The sequence below is a fragment of the Haliaeetus leucocephalus genome, unplaced genomic scaffold (genome assembly GCF_000737465.1).
Source record: "Haliaeetus leucocephalus isolate CR32 unplaced genomic scaffold, Haliaeetus_leucocephalus-4.0 Scaffold173, whole genome shotgun sequence".
Classification (NCBI taxonomy): Eukaryota; Metazoa; Chordata; class Aves; order Accipitriformes; family Accipitridae; genus Haliaeetus; species Haliaeetus leucocephalus.
The window spans coordinates 1,122,548-1,143,582 of NW_010972609.1; the positions used below are offsets into that span (position 1 = coordinate 1,122,548).

Below are 21,035 nucleotides of genomic sequence, written 5' to 3' on the forward strand. Positions count from 1 at the left end.
AGATGTTTGACCAGTACTTCTGAAAACTCCTTGTCTCTCAAGGCAATTATCTGAGTTGGGGTATCCCTGGTAAGCAAAGGGAAAGACCTATTTGTAATGCACTTTGTTATGGTTTCAAAAAGTTGGTTGGTGGTGGTTGGTTTTGTTTTTTTTTTTTAAATGACTACTGAGGGAGATACGAAAAAACAGAGCACTAAGCACAGTAAAATACAGAAGCCAGCAAATCATGACAAATTTCAAGTCTGTACTTAATTGTGAGAAACAATGCATAACCCTGGCATCTACCAGAATACACAGGTTACTTCTTTACAGTAATAGAGCATTCTTGAAGCTCTGCTACTGTATTTCTCTACTTAAGCTACATACAGGAATTTCATTTATACCTACTTTCATATCTCACAAAACAGAACTGAAACAGCCCTTTCCCTACAGTTCTGCCAGAAATCTCGGAGGATTAGAATCAGAATTTTCTAAAAGCTGAGCCCTTGGGCTCAAAGCCCTCAAAAGCCTTTCCCTTCAAATTCAATAAAGCTTTCACTGAACAAAACTCAACTAAAGTGAAATAGTACATAGAGTACAAAGTCATCAGGCAACAGGAACTAAGCTAACTCACAGCAGTAACTGTATCTTTATTACTACTGTGAACACTGAGACCAGTCAATATTAAAGAATGTATTTCTACATTTTGGGGTTTCTGTCAGGAAGATACGATTGTACTGTATATCTGAAGGAGCCAGTACATCCTAAACCATTTCCACTCTCTGTCAACAGCCTCACTAAAAATACTCAACATAAAAGGCATTTAAATCTTCTATCAACTCAGTGAGCATACCCTGGATAGAATAAAAGATGTAACTATACACCACATTTATAAGCAAATACTGACATAACCTTATCTACCTACTTACTCTGGCAAAATTTAAGTTGTAATCTGAACCACAATAAAAATTATTATTAACAGTAAATGTGAATGTGAAGAATTCTATGCTTTAGAAGACGGCTTTGTAGGAAACAGGGAAAAAAAACATCCTGCATCATCAGTGCAACTTAGGATGTGAAAATAAATATGCATCCATCACTCCAATGGCCGGTGAACGCTTCAGAAGCACTTGTATAAGAAAACATCGAAATGCTAGTAAATAAATTAGTCTTCTCTATTGTCTCAAATAAGGAAAACCCTCTAATAAACAAGAGTCATGTCTAATAAACAGTAGATTAGTACAGCTGAACTGGTGATGATAAAGACAAGATGAACAAGACAAACGGCCAACTAAGAACAACATAATACTGTGGAAATACACCGAGTGCACAAACACTGCTTCTCTAAATTTTCCAAACTCTGTGACATATACTGCTTAACAGACAGCAGCTGCAGATCAAGTAAAAGCTTAAGATGGAGTTGTTTTGTAGTAAAATTCAAAGTGACAGAAAACAAATGCTTAAAAACAAAAGGACACATCAACTAATTATACTGGCACATCTGCAAATTTTAACATGCAGTTAAAATAAGCAGACATAGTCAAAAGACGCTGTCTGCAAATTCCAAGATTAATTTGGTAAACTTTATTCTAAAACATACATGTGACTGAAAAGAGAAAAAATACTGTTGCACAACATATACCTACAGTGAACTCCTTTGGAATTACTAATGTATTAGGCTTTTACTAACGTATTAGGCTTTTAAAAGTTGCTATGAAAAAGATAGTAATACCACTATCACAGATGCAGAATCCACCTCCATAATCCCTCTTTCTAAATAAAAATTTGCTCACTGGAAAAAAAAGATTCAGTATAGTTCCCCTAGTTAATCAGCAAATGACTGCAAAAAAGCCTTAATTCCTTTTCCTTTTTCAATTGCTAAAAAAAAAAAAAAAAAAATTAAAAAATTTAATAATTACGCTCTCATAAATATTTCACTGCAGTATTTCACAGGCCTTCCCTGCTTATCTTTATGTATTTGATAATTAAGTACTTCTGAAACTACTAGAAGTACTAATAGACTCAAAGTATTCACAAAAGAGCTTGATATGAACTTATTTTCTTGGTGGTGTTTTTGCCCTTTTCAAAATAAAAATACCCTCAAAATGCCAACATCAACATTTACAAGCATCAACATTTCACAATTCTCCAAAGGACATCAGGCTGACATGGAACATTCTATACTTTTCCAGTCTCTACCTCAAGTCTTGAGAACAGGATAAAGAAAACAGTAAAGACTACCAGAAGCTGTTTCATTATCTTTCTCACTATATAGCATTAATACACATTTTTTAATCTAAGACATGTATGAGCTTCACCTTCTGAAAAACAGCTGTATATTCGAAATGAAGGCTATTCACTCTTCAAATAATTATAGTACATACAGTTCTATTCCATTGCATACTTCTGTGCAAATATAAATTTTAGCACAAATATACCATAATTATGACATGAACCATCACACTGTCAGATGACCCAAAAAAGAACAATTCACACAGGAATTTATATTGCTGCTGCATAAAAAGACTGCCATGTATTTCTGGCATTGCATAATACCTCCATTGCTGTTTATTTTGACAAAGTATAGTTGCTTTGAGTCCCATAAACTGCCTAATAAAGAACACTCGAATGTCCTTAGTTTCAGTTGACACTGCCAAAAGACATGTCCTTTCTAGTTTTAATACTCACCTTCAACAGTAGACAATTTGTGATCTTCTCAAGCAGTTCAAAAGCAGAAAAACTATTTACAACTTTATCATCTCAAAAAACTTTGAGTTGTCTCATAATTTCTTCTTTGGCATTAGATGAACGTACAGAAAGAATTAAAGGAAAAAGAAAAACCCTGAGAAACTTTCCTACTTATTCACAAAGCTGTATTACTTTTCTGTAATTAAGAAGAAGATTGAGAACATCAGAATGAAGTTCTGCTCTGCTTCTGGCTGCCATCAAAATAATAAATACCCAACTCTGAAGACTGACAAGAACGGGACTCAGAATAAGCACTTTAGAGCACTTGCAAGAATCGGTCAGAAAGTGCCAAATATACTAAGTAAATATCCCCTGTTGATTAGAACATACTGACAAACACACATACTGTAAGCTAAACTGAAATGTTTACTGAAGAAAGTAACTTTCTGAACCAACTGAATCATTCCAAGTATGACACTCTTGCTGCCAGAAATAAATAACTCAACAAAAAGCTAAACTGAGCCATTAAGTTTGCTGTTGTTCAGTAATACATTTGGGGGGGGGGGGGGGGGTGGTTGTCCACAAACTCTGTGACTTTTTTAAAGCAATAGTTTCTTTTACATCAACCTTCAGAACCGACCATCAACCTTTAGTATTTTAGAGGCCACAACATAAACATCCTTCCAAAAGTTGGATCTGCTGGTGTCTAGCTGACAAGCCATTTGGTTACTTGCGAGATCTCGGTCCAGGAACATTACAGCTTTCAGGTTCTCTTTGTGTTTATTACAAGTGTAATTTATAGATAGTACACGCTCTACAGACAAAGAACTGTAAGTTTGTTTGGAATTTACTCAAGCAAAAAAGATTATTCCACAATAAAATGCCACACCACTCTTCAGTGGATAAGGAATCATGGATTACAGGCAACAACATGACCAGAAAGCTTATTTAAAGGATGAAGACATAAAAAGAAACCTATTTTAAATTCATCAAAGAAAATATGAAATACTATTAAAGTAGTATCATCTGGCAATACAAGGATGAAGATGCGACTGTTGCATCTTTAGGACAATCTCTGCCAGAAATATGAGTGGAATTTATCTGTTTAATATCCAAGTAATACTTTGTTTTACTGTTAACATTCTGTTCCATAGCCTGCATATTAAACAACCCACTCAAAAATCTGAGAAGCTGAAGAGAGCATAAGAACAACTGGAGAAAGTGCAGGCCATCAGGGATGAGAAACCAATGGAACCTGAGATAAGTTTCCATCACATTATTTACACTACATATAAACCACAATTATTCCAAATGATGCATGCATGAAAATGACAAATACACAGTCTTAAACAAAACAAAGAAAACCTAAATATCTACGCTTAACAGGGTATTTCATAGCCTCTTCATTTCAAACCTAAGGGCCTTAGGTAGCACACAGTGACCAATATCCCCAATACATCTGGAAGTTCCTAGCAAGCAAATTTTTGTACCTATTAAGTCATACCAGTTTAGGTTAGGGTTTTTTTAAGCTAACAGTCAGAATTAGGAAATAGTTCAAGGGTATTTAGAGTTTAAACCGGAAAGAATTGACATGTTTTAATCATCAAATCCAGCCTTCCAAGAAAACACAGTTATACACACTTTAACAACAACAAATCCAGAAGAAACAACAACCAACACAAATTATGCTCTGCCTGTTCCGCCTAATATATCAGATTGCTTTCAACCTTTCCAGACCCCTGGCATGTGCTAATGGGAAAGAGAAAAATCAGCCTAGACTGGGTAAAGAAAAATATTTTGCTTTTCACCTAGTGAAATTAATTTCCATTAAGTATCAAGCAGCCTCAATTTTCTAACCTGGAAACATATAACTTATTTCAAGCATTAAGAGAATCAGTTCTATGAAGTAAGTTTATTTTTTGTTTTCAAAAACCCCAACAACTTAAAAGGGGATGTAAGAAAATACTTAAAGTCATGGTAAAATACAGTTAAGTCAAACTCTTGCATTTCAGAGCATTGAAAGGTTTTTCATGCTCAAAGTAGTTGTTTTTCCAACTAGAGCTAACTACCCCCTAGAGTAAGAATACACTGTAGCTTATAATATAATTAATGTATCAACCTCCTTTCCTATTTCTCCTTATGCATAAGATGTTTCAGAACTCAAAAGACCACTACCAAAACACAGGTGCAGATTTCTTTAGTATTAAAAAAATTCTCACATTCCAACTAGTGGTATTGAGATATTTTAAAACATTTAATACCACCTTTGGTCAACTCTCAGAAGTTTATATTTTCCTTGACTCAGAAAACATACCTTTTTTTTCCTTTAGCAAAAACTGTTAACACTGCATGAACTCAAGTGAATATTGCTGCCAACTGACAGTCAGTGACTAATACTAAACCTGAGTTTCTTTTTATCATTCCAGCCCTCTTTTTTAGTACAGTATTCTTCAAGCTTACTTCTTGGATTGACCTATCTAGGCTTCGTCATTAACACTGCTCAATCCTAAACAGGCAATTAAGTTTTAAAGTGTTTACAGTTGCATAATGTTATTGGTCTGGAATGAAACTCGCTGTTTCCAGTCCTCTTTGGAGCTGAAAGTACAATCAACTGCCTAGCGTTTGACAAGCAATGAGCAAAAGGACTCTTAACTCACAGCCAGTAGGTACCAAACATATGCCCAAGAGCAAAATGGAAAAGCTTATAGTAAGACCAAGTCTCCATGGTAATAAATAGGTTTCCAGTTACCATCCCGAGTGAGTTGCTTAAATTTATGCACAGCGTTCACTGAGCCTGAACTACAAAACACTAAATACGGACTTCATTGCTACCAGCTGTCAGGAAGCGCTGCTTGCTGAAGTGCAAGAAAACATAAATGAGGAAGGGTGGTATTTGGCAGCTTTGCAAGAGGAATGCAGAAGTAACAGGAAAAGAGAGGTAGAAACGCACCAGTTCCATGTTCTCCCTCTTGTAGCTCCTCTTCCCTGTTCTAACACATTTCTGATAGACATGTCATATTTAGGGTGTGGGGGATAAAAGTACTGGAAACCAAACATGGCTAGATCCAGCCTCTCACTCCTCGAAGGATCAGAGGTTCTCCTTTCACCACATTAATCAATGCTCAAACTTTATACACACTACGAACAGTTTGGAAAGTGAGCCTGTAAACTCTAGTACACAGAGCAAAGCATAAGTCGAAGAGGGGCGAACAGGAGCCACCTACACTCAAATCATTAACTACAGCCTGTATAAACCACCCAGACTAGCAAAATCATTACCACCTATACTCTTGCATTTCATTTTTTCTAAACCCAGCAAAACAGTGCTGTTATGTATACAACACTAGGGGCAAAGCTTCATGCAAAAATGTATCTTCGTGCATCAGTGGACAGCCAACAGTCACTGATTATATACTGTACTTTGCACTGCAAGGTACACATGCTGATCTCTGAGCATCTTCTAAGCTCCACCGTTAATTAGACCTACATACAACAGAGTGAATACAATAATCGTATATGCAACAAATGATATCTACAAGACTGTTTGCTGATAATGTGCTGGAAGTCAAAACTAAGCCACAGCTGCATCCTACAACTTCTGTGAAAGTCTGTGAAATTAAGGAAAGAGAACATGAAGTTGTTTAAATAAGTCAGCAAATTTCATCCAGTTACTCCTCTTTCAATCTAACAACTTACAGTTTGCTAAGCATGTTCCTGTAGGGCAACTAGCCTTGCGATCTTTGAAAGATTAAAAATCCATAATTTCTCCAGGTAGTTTGTTAATCTTTTCATCATCCTTAATCATTGCCAGCATTTGAGGCTTGTTCAAAGTATGGTAGATCACACAGGGTATATTTTCAGTTAAGCCGGAGTGGACACAACCCATTTTTACCATAGCTTTTTAAACTACTTTTAAAGCTACAGATGTGTATCAAAGATTACATATCGAACCAGTGAACAACTATACCAAAGTACTTAATTCTTCCCAAAGGCTTTCTCCAAATACTCAGTTGGGGGATTTACCCTGCAATTTAACAGAATGCACAGAGGATTAACAAGAAATGAACAAACTGAGCACTATCTAGAAACACTAGTTTCTAGTTTTAAGCTATTTTCTTCTCTTGTCTTTGTAAAATACTTTTAAATGTTGTCCCTACTCAGGCAACATTGTGACTCTTCCGAGTAAGGAAGTCCAAAACTAGAACCACTACAACAGCTGTAGGGTAACAGCTGCCTAGCGGCAAGCATAGGAAATACAGAAGCGCTCTTCAGACTTGCATGAAACTTAGCATCTATTCATATGCAATGGTGGCTGAAAACCTTATTCCATCACATAACTAGAGTCTTTTCATTGTGGTGGTTATGCAGAATTCCACCTTAGCTGCTCTTGGATGTACATGAATATGTCCCCTGAAAGGGCAGATATGGCACAAAAGTATTCAAAACCATACCAAGCTTGTTCAACTCGGAGAAAAAAAAGTACACAATCAGCTAAAATATGTACCAGGAAAACTTTAGTCATCATTGAAAAACAGGCTTTTCAACTTGGGATGTGTCTCGCTACTTTGTGCAGAACTGTGACTGTTGAGACTGGTCAATAACACAGTAATCCTTCCCAATACTGTACCAGTCCAAGTACCAATATTCCAGAAGAATCATTTACCTTAACACAGAAATAAGTTTACAATACATGGGGGCAGGTGTTAGAAAAACAAATGCCTCTCAGTTACACTCCGAATCAGTGAATTCTAAGGGTTTCACAATATGAATTACCACATTCCTGCACCCCTAGCCTAGTCTATTTTGATTAGTAACTAATACAGTAAGTAGTAGCACAACTTCTTAGTTGTAGCTTTAGGCATCTCCATTTTTGGAGTCCATGGCAGTGAAGAAACCTACCCACACCCATACCCACTATGGCAAAAGGAGAATACAGTTGTACTTAATTAAAGAGGAAGAATCTTGCATGACCAGTTCGACAAGATATGGCACAAAACCAGTCTCCATCTTTAATATGACACTATAGAGATTTCACTGAAGTTTCTCCTCTCCACATAAAGCTGGTCAAGATTTCCTGGGATCCTATACAGGATTTCACAGCATACAATGCTCCTCAAAAATGCCAAACTGTAAAACAACTGCACGATGCTGATTAAATTTAATAAGTTCAGTATTTTTCCTGGGACCCCCCATTATGAAGGCTAAGCAGCTACTACAAAAGCTATAGCAAGACCTTTTAAGTTGTAAACAACACTGAACTGTCGGTTTCCTTGGGCAAGGAAAAGTATGCATTTTCCCTGTATATCAACTCTAAACATACTGCACTCGCAAGAAATAGCACAATTCTGGCTCAGCTGACATTTAATATTAAATTCCTATGACTTTTATGAATTAAAAATTGTTTAAACCTAAATACTGTGTTCTAGTGTGTTTAAAAAATTAATCCTCACATAACTAATACTTCACTATTTTTTTGAAATAGACCCAGGACAAGATCAGTCATGCATGATTATTTCAGTGACAAGATACTCCTGCTTGCAAAAACTGTAAGCAGCAGCTGAGGTACTGCCCTGCCCTATTCTAATCATTCATCTAGGCCTCTAGTTGTCAGGTTTAGTTCTGTGGCTAGTAGTTGTAAAGTACGTTTTTCACACTATGTTAAAAGAGAATGCTTGGGAATATCTGAATAAGGCTGGCCAAGGCACCCTCATTAAACAAGCATCAACATGTACTTCCCCTTCAGTGCTCTCCTATTATATATATTTTATTTTTTTTTTTGCCAAGTGATGAACACTTCAGTCTTATAATTTCAAACTTGTTTAAGCAAGTAATACTCAATGAAGACAGACAGATGCCTTCAGCAGGAAATTCAACTTACAGGCTCTTTACATTTTATTTGTCTTTGTACTCTATCACCCCAGTTTACATGCTAAGTGAATTTACTGGGCTAACTGAAGCTAAATATATCCAAATCAGCAATATTCGGAATAAATGCAACTGGACCATTCCATGGAAAAGTTGCTCAATTTTTACAAATAAAGTCAACTCTAAAGCCCATGCAAAAAGAGTATAGTCTTAGGTCTTAGAACAGAGAAGTCTGGTATTTAAACACACAAAAACTTAACTCAGCAACACAGATTAAGTGTCAAAGAGTTGTTGGGGGGGGGGGGGGGAAGCGTTTTTTTTAAAAAATTTTTTGCCTGCCACAAAAGATATCCCTAGTCAACAGTTCCAAACTTCGAAACTACCTGAACCCAAAAAGCCTGGTACATCACAGAACAAAACCAGGGGTATGAATAACACTAAAAGGCAGGGAAGGAGGGGGGGGGGGGGAAAAAAAAAAAAAAGGCACAAGGACAGTCTGTTAATACACTGTAACCAGTAAGAAATGCAGAAGCAAAAGATGGATTGGTGAGGAACCTGGTCTAAGGAGAGGAAGAAGCTCCTATTCCACACTGGGCTACAAACAAGGGAAAGATGATGCAACTGGGAAACCCTGCAGCCTCCTATTCAGTTGAGAGAAAAGGCATGCTTGGCCCATTTCTCCTCTACTACCTCCCAGGACTTAATCTTTTACAACAATTACACAAAATACAGAAGAGTGTTATGCAGTCTCTAAAGACTACGGTTCCAACAGGGGATCAGAGTTACACCAATGTAAGTATCAGAATAAATAAGGTTACTGGAGGGGAAAAGGACAGCTGCTTTCCTGCATGGACAAGTAGTGAGAGCTAAAATCCTAAAAAGCTTTTTTATTTCCACTTTACATGAAGTAAAGTAATTCCAGATTTCTAAAAACAAAGGCTCAGCTTTTGGAAGATAATGTTGTTGAACCACACCCTCAAAAGACATTCTGAAAACTCAAGCTACATGTTCTAAATGAAATAAATTACTAGATGCACCTGCCTCATGCTCTTCAACACAAAGCCAAAAGAATGTTATGACCTTCTAAGCCTTTTCCCCATGAACTACAAAAAGGTGATAATACTGCATGAAAAATACATTACTCTGGAATTAAAAAAAAAAAAAAATTCACAGTGGTATCCCAAGGCATCCCTGAAATTATTTACACCAAACTTTTGGGCATTCAGCTGAATGTAATATGGCAAATAGAGAGACCTTTGAAGAGATATTCTAAAGTTAGAAGTTTACCTAAGACATGCATAAACATGCAAAAACCCCAACCAGATTCACCCATACATCCAAGACAGCTCTCCATACATGCTCTGCTGTTCCAACCTTGGTCTCTCAGGTGTAGAGTTAGCCTTTACACCCATAATTAGATTATCTGAAGAACTTCTATTACTACAGGTAACTCTTTCAAAAACAGAATCCCATTTAAATCTTTAAATGAACTCTGATTTGGGTCAAAAGTTTCTTTTATTTCTGGGTTTCCAAATTAAAACACAAAAGACAGCCCACACCTTAAATCCTAGTAGAAGCAAGCGATTCAAGTGTGAGATGTCAGTCAGGACTTTAAACACAATACACAACAGAACCTTAAAGAATATGAAATTACACAGAGTTCAGGTTCCCACTGGGAACAGTAAATCCACAAGTCTTACTCAAGCACAAACTACAGTGAAAACCACAGCTAGTAAGAGAATTTAGGTCCAGTATTATTCATTCGGCAAGGTTAATAGAGACCTGCAAACCCCACCATGTTACAGAGCACCATTTCAGCTAGCACATTTCCCATTTATGGATAGCAGTGCAAAGAAAAGGAGAGTTTTGACTATGACATTCTATTGGCAAAAGTATATATTGCTAAACTATTTTGTGTGACGGGCTCACATAAGACATTTGAGAATCCACAACTCAAACCCAGAAATTGACAATTTAAATTCTGCCATTGATCAAGACAGAAGTCCTTTCAGGTGCATACAGCAGAATTCCCTTTTCCCCCAATTTTCTTTTCTAAAACAATTTTGAATTACACAGTGAGAAAACTTTTGTATCAAGCATTCCGTGAAACATACAATAAAACAAACAAGCAAGTCCACTTTCAGATATCTCTCTCCCTTTTCAGTGACTTGTTTCATGATCACACTTGAAAATTCAGAAATAGTACTACAACAGCTTAAAAATTGGTTACTATTTACTGACATAACCATAGATCCAGTACCATTAAAATAACAGGAATTTACAATCCTCTTTATTGAGTGAGCCCTCTCCACATTAAAGAAAGTTTCAGCTTTTACACCAAGGATTTGGGCAGCCAAAATTCCTTTCCAAGTAATTCAAAATAAACACCATTTCTCATTACAGGAAACGGTCAATGTTAAGACAATGATGAATAAACTTCACCAACTGCAAGGTTCTCTAGATGAACATTCATAGTTATATCTTTGAACTATACATCGAGCCAGTCTAAACTTTGTATAGGTCAACACAAAAATTCTTTGTTTAAGCTGCACATCTTAAGGTGGCTTTGTTTTGGTTTTTTTAACTACATAAATTATTCAGCTACCTAAGCTTATATAATTATGTCCTTATACTGTGCACTGTTCTGTAAATTTGAGGTGGGAAAAAAAAAACCCACCAATCTCACTTCTTTCAACAGCAAAGAGTTTATTAACTCATGGCCTACATTCTTTACTCATTTTTACCAGATATTCTACCCTGCAATTCTTTATAAAAGGTAAATATGCATTTAAAAACAACGTTTCCCTACACATAATTTAAACTGAACAGAACCAAATTCAAGATTTATTTATATGGGAGGTAGGATTAAAAAAAACAAACAAACAAACAAGCACTGTGCTTCAGAATATGTCCAGACGATTAGATGTGAAACAGAGCTAGATACCAAACTCTACCATGTACTAGCAATAGGAGTAAGGCACAACACGGCATGGTCCAGAGCATACCCAAACAGAGACTACTGTTCTATGGGGGGGGAGGGGGGGGGCGGGGGGGGAAATAAGAAAAAAATTTTTAAAATAAAAAAAATAAACAAACAAACAAAAAAACCACAAAGGCTGTCCATTTTCCTATCACAACAAATAGAAACCACTTGCTTATCTTCCAAGTGGAAGTTCTTTTTTCTCCTCAACAAAACTAGAAGGATGCGCATATCAAATTTCTCAAGCTTTTTTCCACATGGCCCTTTAAACAAGTGATGGTCCTTGTTTAAGATCTGTCCTGAAGGTATCTGATTTTGCTTAATACTGGTAGTATAAGGATCTTTTTGTTAAGGAATCTTGGAGCATCTCATAGAAGTTCTAAACCAAAATACTATATCTATACATTTCTGAAAACATAGCCATAAAACAGCTGAACTACAGTACAAGATATGTTGACTGTTCTTATTCATATGTACCCATCAAAAGTCATAGTATTTCAGATGCAACCAAAATTATATTCCCGTTAAGATTTTCACTACCATCCTCAAAAACCATATCCCTGAGTAGACACAAACATAAACACATGAGAAAAGTTCAAGGCTAGCCACTGTGGAATAGCAGAAGAGAAGATTAAGCAACAAAGCTTCTCTTCTAAAAATGTTACAGCTCTAGCCACTGTAGGAACAGGCCACAGAGCCACGTCATGCTGATCAGAAGAAAAGGCGCTGATTTTCCACAGAGCTTATACGAAACCCAAGGTAACATCTGAAACAGATAAAGGTCATAGGCAAAAAAAACAAGTTAACCAACTATTCACATCAATTTACAGAGAACCTAAAGGAAAACAACACATCAGAATGAAACCGAGCATTAACTTTAACAAGCATTGTGATCATAGTACTCCTCTAATTCTGAATATATGAACTAGAAGAGTAATCTCCTCAAGTGACCTACAGATATGTATTCAGCTCACTACACAGTTATCTGGAGTTTACAAAATGCAGAAACAGTATTTCCATGCACTCCTGTGAAAAAGTCAAGTTGAATAAAAAACTCACTCCACTGGACAGCAAAATAATTCTTCTTTCAGCCTGGAGAATGTGAAAGCATTTCTCCTGGCAAGAATTGCCACACATTTCCCCATTTACACTTGGAGACTCCACAGGCAGGCTTACAAAAAATACACTTGGGAAGTTATAACATAGAGATTACCTGACACACACAATGCAAATTTATCCCTTCTCAATGTTTGTGGCTTGAGATCCATATGCGCAAGAGATTATGATAAGTATTTTCTAATATATGTCAACAGATACCAGTCAGTCTTACAGACTTAAAGTGACTTAAGCTCCCTAAATTGCTAGAAGCAGCTTACATGAAGACCTCTGCCATATTCATTTAAAGCAGGAAAAGTAAAAAAAAAAAGCAAAATGAAGTTAAAATGTGAAGTATATTAATTGAGTTCTGCGATGCAGAGCTAACTGAGGAAGAGCAAAAAACAAAATTACTAATAGACAGCTAAAATATTCTCTCCAAAGATTCAGGTTCTCTGATAACATTGTTAACCATAAGGGATCTACATATATCAAAACACAAACAAATGTGCACTCTTAATTCTAAGATCAAATCCTATAGTGACTAAAACAAACATCCACCTCTCCTAAATAAATACCAGAAAGGAGAAACCAAAGTCAGAGGCCAGTGGATGTTAAAACACTAAGAACTTGTAAGGGGGGAGAAATGTATTTTTAATTCATATTTACCTGCTAAAAAAAAAAAAAGTTTTTTCTTTTTTTTTTTTAAATATCTAGATGGAAATTGCAACTATGTAGCCAAACTCAGTCTTTAAGTGTTGCTAACAAGTACCTTTAAAGGAGTTTTTAGTTATACTCTTAAAAAGAACCCAGAAAAAATAGAAGGGCTTGCATACAAAGAATTCTCAGAATACCAGAATAAACACTACCTGTTGTACAAGAGGCTACAGGTGAGTTAGCATAGATGAGTATATATGTGAAGTTCACCTTATATTTTTAAAACAACTTGTTTTGATTATAGCTCTTTTCACCCAAGCTTATATACAGCCTGTTTGTTAGACTGCAAGTTAGACTACAGCACACCAAATATTAATAAACACATTATCAGACATTTGTACATAGTAACAGAAAAGTAGGAAAAAATAATCACTAGCTCATCTTTCAGGGCTACATCCACTATTAAAAACAAACAAAAAGCATTTCTGTGTCATCACCAAAACATTCTTCCCACATATAAACTAAGGAAAATAAAAACAATAGTTCTAGACTTCATAAAATCTTTTTATTAAAGGGATTGATGGGACATCCTAACAGCACTAAAGTCCATACTCAAATACAAGAAAACTTAAAACTAATTCTAAATTTAATCTAGCTAAAAGGTCTATTTATAATCAAGGTAGCCTAAATTAAAAGCACAGTATAAACAGCAAGTTGCTAACAACAGACAAGCAGATTGTCTGCTGTGTAGGGGTGGGATGTTTCAATAAACAAACTCACCCAAACATATTGAAATGAGAAACTAAGAAGTCAGAACAAATGCTAGAGACATGGTCCTCAGTATACTCCATTATATTATTTAAGTGTAGCTATTCCTCTCTCTTTTTGCCCAGTCGTAGAGCATACTTTCAGATAACTTCATATTTTGAAGGTTTTGGACAAAAGTTGTCTGTTTCTATGCCTTGCTACGAAAGAAATGTTACGGAAGTTGAGGTTTATTGATATAGTCAGTGAAGAATTCTGAACATTAACTCCTGCCTCCATCTGACAAACTGGTGTAGATAAAGACAAATCTATTCAGTAATTTACTAACAGTAAGAGCCAAGAAAGATTTAGCAACTGAAACGCAGCATAGACAAGACTAAAATTATAGTTGTCTGAAAATGCAACAGGAAGAGTCACATTCATCTTCGCTGTCAGAATGGGATGAGAGAAATGGAGGACACGTCTGCTCTGACATACATTTGCACAGCTGAAATCCTTCTGGATCTCTAGCATTTCTGGATACATGGCTCTCTGCTAAGATTAATGTCATTTATCTAGAAGTCAGTACCACATCTTGCTAGAGTAAGAAGTATAAGCTATGACACCTCAAGGCTTAACAGTTGTGAATACTGTAAATGGAGTTGCACTTAAAATGCTAGGGCAATTTCAGCTGCTGCAAAGTTTGGCAAGCCCTTTACTTAATGTCCTTTCTGCAACTGTTTTCTTCACATTACGTACACTCATTTCTACATCTATGACATCCTGTATTATTTAAAACTTGTCTGGAGAAAATCCAAACACCACCATTATTAAAATGGCAAGTAAATCCTTAAGTTCATCATTATAAAACAATACCAGGGCAGTCTTCAGACCAAGTGTGTAGATATTTCTTACAAGCAAGACATCAAACAGTATTTCTGAGATTGTCTAAGGAAGATCATTCTATAGAGACATACCTGAACTTAAGTGAACACAAACAGACACACACTATTTCTAACTGAAGCGTGCAGTAGTGATAAAATATTTACTATAGATAGAAAGCAACTAAAGATGGCTTGCTGCGGACTCACTTTAAATGAAGATATGATGAGCAACCTAGTAAAGCCAAAGCCAAACCAAAATTATAGGCAGCTTTTTTTTCCACCTTTAACTCCACACTACAGTAAAGTGCTCTTATTTACACACAGATACACACAGCCTCTGACAAAGTTCTCATCTGCCCCTATATATACCTTGCTGAATACAGAAATTCTGAACAGGACCATCACAAATACAGAAAAAACTTCTATTTTACTTACCTTGCACAGAAATGAAAATAAAGCATGATAAATTTAAGACCAAAAGATTAGAAGTGCAAGATTAAGATGGATCTTAATAAGAGTGTTGTTGTATTATAGAAGCATAATATTTGTACATCAGCTTATAAAATTCTTAACATACATATTAAAATTGTCATCCCGATAACAGTTGCTGTGAATTCATCAACTGTGCTTTTATTTGTGCTAGGTACCAGAGTCTCTGTAAATTAAACTCTAGTGTTCTCCATCCAAAACAAATATCTTGTTGTCATTTACAGAAACGTCTACATGAAATTCTACCAGCAAAATGAACCCTAACCTACAATACCTTAATAGCAAGAAGTGGCAGTTACTTGGAACTCATCTACCTTAAGTTCAAAACTTAACTTTTAAATGCAGTAGCATCCTGCATGTTTCGCAGATTAACTTAAAAATTTTGAACCCTGAATGTTGTAGAATATACTCTAGAAGGCACATAAAGGGCATAATTAAGTCCACTAAGACCATAAATAAATCATAACTGAATGTGTTTACATTAAAAATAAAAGTTCTCTAAGTTCTCAAAGTATAAATTTAAATTCCAGGAAGAGTAAAATTAATTTTAAGTTCTTGCACAGCAATTTGATTTCATCAAGTTCATCTTCCAAGGTCAGAGTACAGTTTGACTAGGGTAAGCTATAATAGAAGGTAACTCCCAGAAAACAAAAAGCATTGCCAAGAATCCAGTTATTTTATCAAGACAATGTTGATGTATTTCATTTCCAGCTGTCCATACAAGAAAAACTTGTCAGTTTTACTCTGTGTAAATGTAACAGATAAAGCACATCTATACGATTGGAATGCTCTTCCCTTTGTGAATTGGACATCCACAACAAAAGTCTTCTTACTCTAAATACCTGTTTCAGGTTTATGTGAGCTAGAACTGAGGCTTTTAAATTATTAGCTGACCACCACATTACAAGTATGTGCTCTTGTATGTACAAAGTCTGCTTCTTTGTCACTTCAGAAAATGCACATCACTGCTGCAGAATAAATTGCATTTACTTTTATCATCTAAAAGATGTGCAAATACACAAGTACCCATTTGCCATTTTTTAACTATACACACACCAGTATGAGCCTCTTCCTTACACACAGAAACTCAGTGAATATAAGGAATTAAGTAGAGGGATGCCATTAGAAATTGAGTGTCTTCATATTAAAGACAGAGAAGTAGTTTTGGTATAGAAGCAATCGATCTGGCATTCCTTCTTTTATACAAGGAGTTTCCATCAGTCATCAGAACTTTCTAACTGGCTGATTCAGCTAAAAATATAAAACAGGAAAAGTGTACCTACAAACAATTCAATTTAATACTCCTTAAGATAAAGTACTCCCAAATCAACTACAAAGACATGTTACAAGGTATATGCCAAGTCTGAGGGAAAAAATAATACATTGGTTACATAGTGACCTAGTAATTCCTGCAGTTATACTGGTATTTGTACAACTAGTTAAATTGATCTTCACATCTCTTTCTACTAAATTGAAAATAACTACTATGATAAAAAAAACTTCAAAAAAAATGTACACTACTAAATCCCTTCTTTCCTGAAAAAAAAAAAATATAACACAGTTGTCAGTAAATTTAAAGTTATCCTGCTTCTACCCCTCCTTGAAATCCACAGCTAAACAATGGGTCATTTGAGACAGCAGTTCAAAAGAATGCTCAGCTTGAAATAATTAACAAAAAAGTTTGAATAGTTTCAAGTATTACAGTCACCACAAAGTTTTCCTAGTGAACACTTACTAGAATTTAAAAAAAACAACAAACATTGTTTCTCCTCGCCAGAAATTTACACCTATGAAGTAACTGACTCTTTACCATAACAACAACAAAAACTTGTCAAATACAGCAGCTACTTCTGATTGTAGCAAGAATAATAAAAATATTTTTGACTTTTGAAAGCACCATCATCACCTTCCACAATCATTTGAGCTTAAGCACCACTGAGGACAAAAGTGGCATAGTTTCACACCACGACAACAGTATTTTTCAACAGCAATCTACAAAAATACATACACTGCTGTATATTTATATAAAATTGCAGTAAAATTTCTCTCTCAACCGAACTATGAGACTTGCTTTCCTACAGATTTCACATGAACCCATACAAAATGGGAATTGTTTTTAACTGCATTAATCTTTTAGAAACGTTTAGAAAGAAATGTTTACATATAAGTAGCTTACTAGATTTAGGAAGAAAAGCTAAGAACTTAAAAGAGAAAAGAGGAACAGTACAGTTTAGACCTTGGGTGATTCTACTCAGCCACAAATTCAAGTATAACAGTCTACAGATCATACAATTGGTTAATGGCATCCATTAATGTAGCAGACCTGAAATAGCGGCTAAAGAGAAGCCACAATTATTGCAACAAAAAAACAAAGAATGATTTTTGCCTGCAGCACATGATTTAACACAGGGAGCAGCAAAGGTTGGAAAGTTCTCCTTTCTGATTTCCATCACACCCTTGTAACACAACTAGATTAACATGTATTACTTTTTAGTTTCTATCCCTTAGTAATTGCCAGTACCAATTACCATACCAAGAGTCATACAGTGATTACATTATAACGAAAGCAGTGGAAACAGAAGGGTCAGAAGGGTTTAAAACTACTGTTTTAGAGGGTATAAACAGTAATTACAATATTAAAGGATATGTAAACATTTGTAAAAATAACAAGTATTCTTGGAATAATGTATGCAAGTATAACATCATCATGACATACTTGGGACAACCGACCACGCTAGAAAGTGCAAGGCTATCAACAGTTAACTGACACCTGAAAGCAGCCTCTGCTTTGCCTACAAACAAATGCTTTTCCAAGCGTTCAAAGTTCAGTTGTATTCTTTTTAACTAGAATGGATAAAAACCAAGACGTTCTGTAGACACCGATCACCCTTCCTAACTATGCACTACTGCCCTATGTAAAATATTTACACTACAGGCTGTATGTTGGTACACTGCATCCCCCAGAGTCAATATTATTAACTCCTAACAAGACAAAAAACAAACAAACAAACAAATCCAAACTCTCCAAAAGGAACTAAAGAACTAAATGAGTTGAACAACACACTTGGGCTTCTACACTGCCATGACAACTCAGCAAGTATTCACAAGGTAGCAGTCTTAAACTTTTCAGGTTTTTAAATCAAAGGCCATAACAGTATCAGAATGGCCGGTATGTAATTCTTAAGCACGTGAATAAGGCAGTTAGAAACAACATTAAAAAAAATACTAGTGACAGAAGAAAGTCTATGAAGTTCTATTAAACGAAAGGATGTAGATACGACTTCACACTCAGGCTAAGCCAAAGAAATGCCAGAAACTGGGAAAGCATACTGGAGGGAAAGGGCTGATGCTCCCTGCTTTTGCATCTTTCTCAAAGTGAGCAAGGACCAACAGGTACTTCAGGAAAGTACTAAGCTAGATTCATCTTCCCTTAACATGACCTGACGCTTCAGTAAATTAAATACACAAAAAGCCAACAAAATACCACAGAGAATACAAATATCAAAAGATACCTTCCTTTCAAAACGTCCATACCTGTGGAAGTGCAGTATTGAGCTGCCTCTGCAAGGAATCTCTCTCATGACCAACTTCATGTAGCTTGCCCTGGGTCAATGCTAGCGTCTCCTGAGTTTCTCTTAGTGTTTCCAGAAGGCGATCCCTTTCTTCCAACATGGATACCATTAATTGCTCAAAATGGGAATCAGCATCTGACTGTAACGGGGAACCTGAACCATGGCCTCCATTTCCCCCAGAGGGAATCTCTGCCTCACTGATGGTTGGCATCACCTCACACATCATCTTGAAACAAAATAAGACAAAACAAAGACCATAAATTTAAAGTCAAATCTAAACAGGATAAGCAAAGGAGCTTTGGATACTACCCATAGTACCAACTTAGTTTTCTCAATGATAGCATCAGCAAAGGTTGCCAACACCTTAGTGCTTGCCACTATTTCATTAAGACTGCAGGAGAAAAGGTGTACAATCAATTTAATCAAGGCATCACTTCATAATGAGAATCTTGTGACTTCTTGCAAAACCAGATTTTTACAGCTACGTTTCAAACTGTGATCTCATTTTAATGGACTTATATTTTTGTTAAGAGTAAACTGCTTCTGAGAACTTTAAAAAAACAAAGATAAGGCATGCAGCATGCCACCAAAAATTATACACTTACAGCAGTAACTGATTACAGTGCATATTTTGAGACTCATTATCTGCTTCTTCCAACGCTTGAAACTTACAAAGATAGTATCTAAAACAGTACTTTGAGCTTATGCTGGCTGTAGAAAGTCTATGGTAAAAGTGATGCATGTAAATTAGTGATAAATCCAAATAGTCCAATTCAGGAGATACACACGTAAAGGAAGATAAAAAGCAAAAAATTCATTATGAAATGGTAGCAGCTGTCACTGTGGATAACAAAAGCAAAGGTAAGCAAAAATAATTAAAGGCAGAGTATGAATACAGTTAACAACATAAATAAAAGTACTGTACTGTTAAACTGGAAGGAATTTAAGAGATCCTAACAGATCCTTACAAGAGGCCAAGGCATCAAGTTTTAAAAAAGCATGGAAAAAACCACTAATATAATTACTGCATGCTCTCACTGAACCACTAAGACTTCTAAAGTTCTTCAGACAGCCTCTCTCAACACCACAAACCTACAAGAACCTAAGGCAAATCAGAAAAAGTAGCGCACTCAACCTCTCAGGTACCACAACATTTGTTCTCAGCCTTAAATTTCACACTCGTATCTGAACATTTTAAAGAACAATTAAACTTATTCCGAGCCTTACTGTGGGACCCCTCAATCCCTTGAAGGACTTGGAACAGCCTGAAGTGCTTTGTAACATTTTCATGCATGACTACCATCAGCCCTGTATTTTCAACACCACTATGTTATTTACCTTGCTCAATAAAATAAAAAGGCTTGGAAAACAGGCCCCAGGTTTCCTGCCGTACCAGTTCTTCTCTGTTTTTAGTAGTTTTTAGTTATCCCAAAAACCCCTTTGGATTGCAAAGCATCCATTCAGCTCTAGTCCAACATCTGTTTAATTGAAACACCCCGTGCACGTGAAAACAAATAAACCTGCCGAGAAAAGAGCAGATCCAGTAAAAAGCAGCAGCAGCTTCAGCTAACTAGCCAAGTCCCCAGAACACAAGAATGTGAAAATCAACCGTCTCAGCTTCCCATCCCTCTATTACTGGCCCATAGGTCCTGCAACAGCTGGGATGGGGGAATCATGTGCTAAGAAAAAAAAGAAAAAACCAAAACCGTAGTCTGATGCAGTGGTGCAACAAGCTTCAATAGTTCATCGCTCATAAATTCCACTCAGGTCACAATCGCGTTATTAAAGAGAGTACGGACAGCATGGGAAGTCGGCACGAGCTTTCTCGTAAAGGATTTGGAAAAGCCTCCCTTCTTTTCTCTTCTGTTAATTCCAACGGGAGGCTCTCCTTCCAGTTCCCTGGGTCTTAGTTCAAACATTTATAATCCCAAGAGCAAGGCGCGGGTATCGCTTTGGAAGCCGAGAAGGGAGACCTGTTGTTTCCTCCGCGTTAGTCCTCCACCCGTGCTCGGCCCGGCCGGTCCCACCGACGATGCTCCGGACCCGAGATATCCAGCCGCGAGGGGGTAAAACAAACCCGCC

General features: G+C 36.3%; 1 protein-coding gene across 1 annotated transcript in view; it reads right to left on the bottom strand.

The window, feature by feature from the left end:
* The window catches only part of PPFIA1 (protein tyrosine phosphatase, receptor type, f polypeptide (PTPRF), interacting protein (liprin), alpha 1), a 57,122-nt gene extending 36,309 nt beyond the window's left edge, over positions 1-20,813 (bottom strand). The window contains exons 1-2 of the mRNA XM_010563680.1: positions 20,292-20,813; positions 18,916-19,179 (exon numbers count right to left, since the gene is read on the bottom strand). Coding sequence (XP_010561982.1) covers positions 18,916-19,179 — 264 coding nt within the window. The 5' untranslated portion in view covers positions 20,292-20,813. The remainder of the gene's footprint in view (positions 1-18,915; positions 19,180-20,291) is intronic.
* Positions 20,814-21,035: the final 222 nt, after the last annotated feature.